At 44.5% G+C, this 1,281-nt stretch overlaps 1 protein-coding gene across 1 annotated transcript in view; it reads left to right on the top strand.

Annotated features, from left to right (window-relative positions):
* Rsl1d1 (ribosomal L1 domain containing 1) overlaps positions 1 to 1,279 on the top strand; it is a gene marked incomplete at its 3' end in the record, with an annotated part of 12,853 nt that extends 11,574 nt beyond the window's left edge. The window contains exon 8 of the mRNA XM_031364584.1: positions 1,214 to 1,279. Within this exon, the coding sequence (XP_031220444.1) occupies positions 1,214 to 1,279 (66 nt within the window). The remainder of the gene's footprint in view (positions 1 to 1,213) is intronic.
* Between the last annotated feature and the right edge of the window lie 2 nt (positions 1,280 to 1,281).

Genomic DNA, 1,281 nt, shown 5'->3' with positions numbered 1-1,281 from the left:
CGGAGAGATAGCCTTTCTTCCTTCCACCATGCTCCTTAGTGAAAGGCCTGCGGAGAGATAGCCTTTCTTCCTTCCACCATGTCCTTAATCCGAGCTGCATCAGGGTGGACTGTCTCAGTCTGCAGTGGGATTCCCCGTATTCATTAAAGGAATCAACCCCACTTCTCAGTCACTGCAGTTGACAGTCTATAAAGAAACAGTTAAAGGTACAGGAATGATTGACACTTTACCTATGAGGCAGGAGCTGTGAAAGTACTCTGAATGTAACCACCGCCCTATTGCACTTTCAAAACTGGAGGTTCAAGCCTGCTAGGCTCTGTGGGTAAAAGTGCTTGCCGTGCAAGCATGGTGTCTGGGTGTGAGCCAGTTCTGGGGAGGTAGAGAAAAATGGATCCCTGGTGCTCTCTGGTTAATTAGCTTAGTGCAGCAAATCATCAAGCCCAAGGTCCTATAAGAGACCCTGTCTTCAAGTGAGTGGCCCCTGAAGAATGCCCTAAGTTGACCTGTGGTGTGAACATACATACGTACTTAACACAAAGGACAAGTGGATCAGTAATGATTGAAGCCAAAATTAGGCTTAGTGGCCATGGGCTCTGCTATCTGCTTATCTTTTTTCTGGAGTGTAGCCCTTAATGAGGAAAGTATTGCATAGACTCTTAATGTACGCACAAGGGCTTAATTTCTCTTGGCCTTACCTTCCACCTCTGTCATTTTCATGGTGGATATTGAGTACTGGGCTTTGGACACAGTAGACATGTGGTGTAACACTAAATTAAACCTACAATTTTCTCTTTTAGTTTGAGACAGACTTCAATAACTAACTCAAATTGGCCTTTGACGTTGCCATCCTCTTGCCTCAGCCTTCCGTGTAGTTAGGATTTCAGATATGTACTAACATGATGACAGTACTGTTTTCAGCTTTCACCTTCACTGTGTGTGTGTGTGTGTGTGTGTGTAGCGTGTGTAGCATGTGTAGCGTGTGTAGCGTGTGTGTGCAGTGTGTGGCGTGGCAGGAAGGTAGCCATCCTGAGCTGCAGAAACACCTCTCGCCCTCCAAATAAATAGACTGAGGTGGAACTACCTGGAAGTGGAGCATTCTGTTTGTTTGGGTTAAGGGTATTTCAGGGAGCTTGTGAATACTTCAGCTTCTAAACCTGTTCCATCTGTTTTCTGTGGATGATTCCTACTAAAATTTTATCTGATGTTCTGGTAGGAACTAAAGAAAAGAAGGAAGCATGAAAATGCAAAGTTGAAGAAGGAAAGCAAAATGTTAAGGAAGAA

Source organism: Mastomys coucha, unplaced genomic scaffold (assembly GCF_008632895.1).
Source record: "Mastomys coucha isolate ucsf_1 unplaced genomic scaffold, UCSF_Mcou_1 pScaffold12, whole genome shotgun sequence".
Lineage (NCBI taxonomy): Eukaryota > Metazoa > Chordata > Mammalia > Rodentia > Muridae > Mastomys > Mastomys coucha.
The sequence above is the reverse complement of the archived record's forward strand: the minus strand, read 5'-3'. Positions and strand labels throughout refer to the sequence as shown.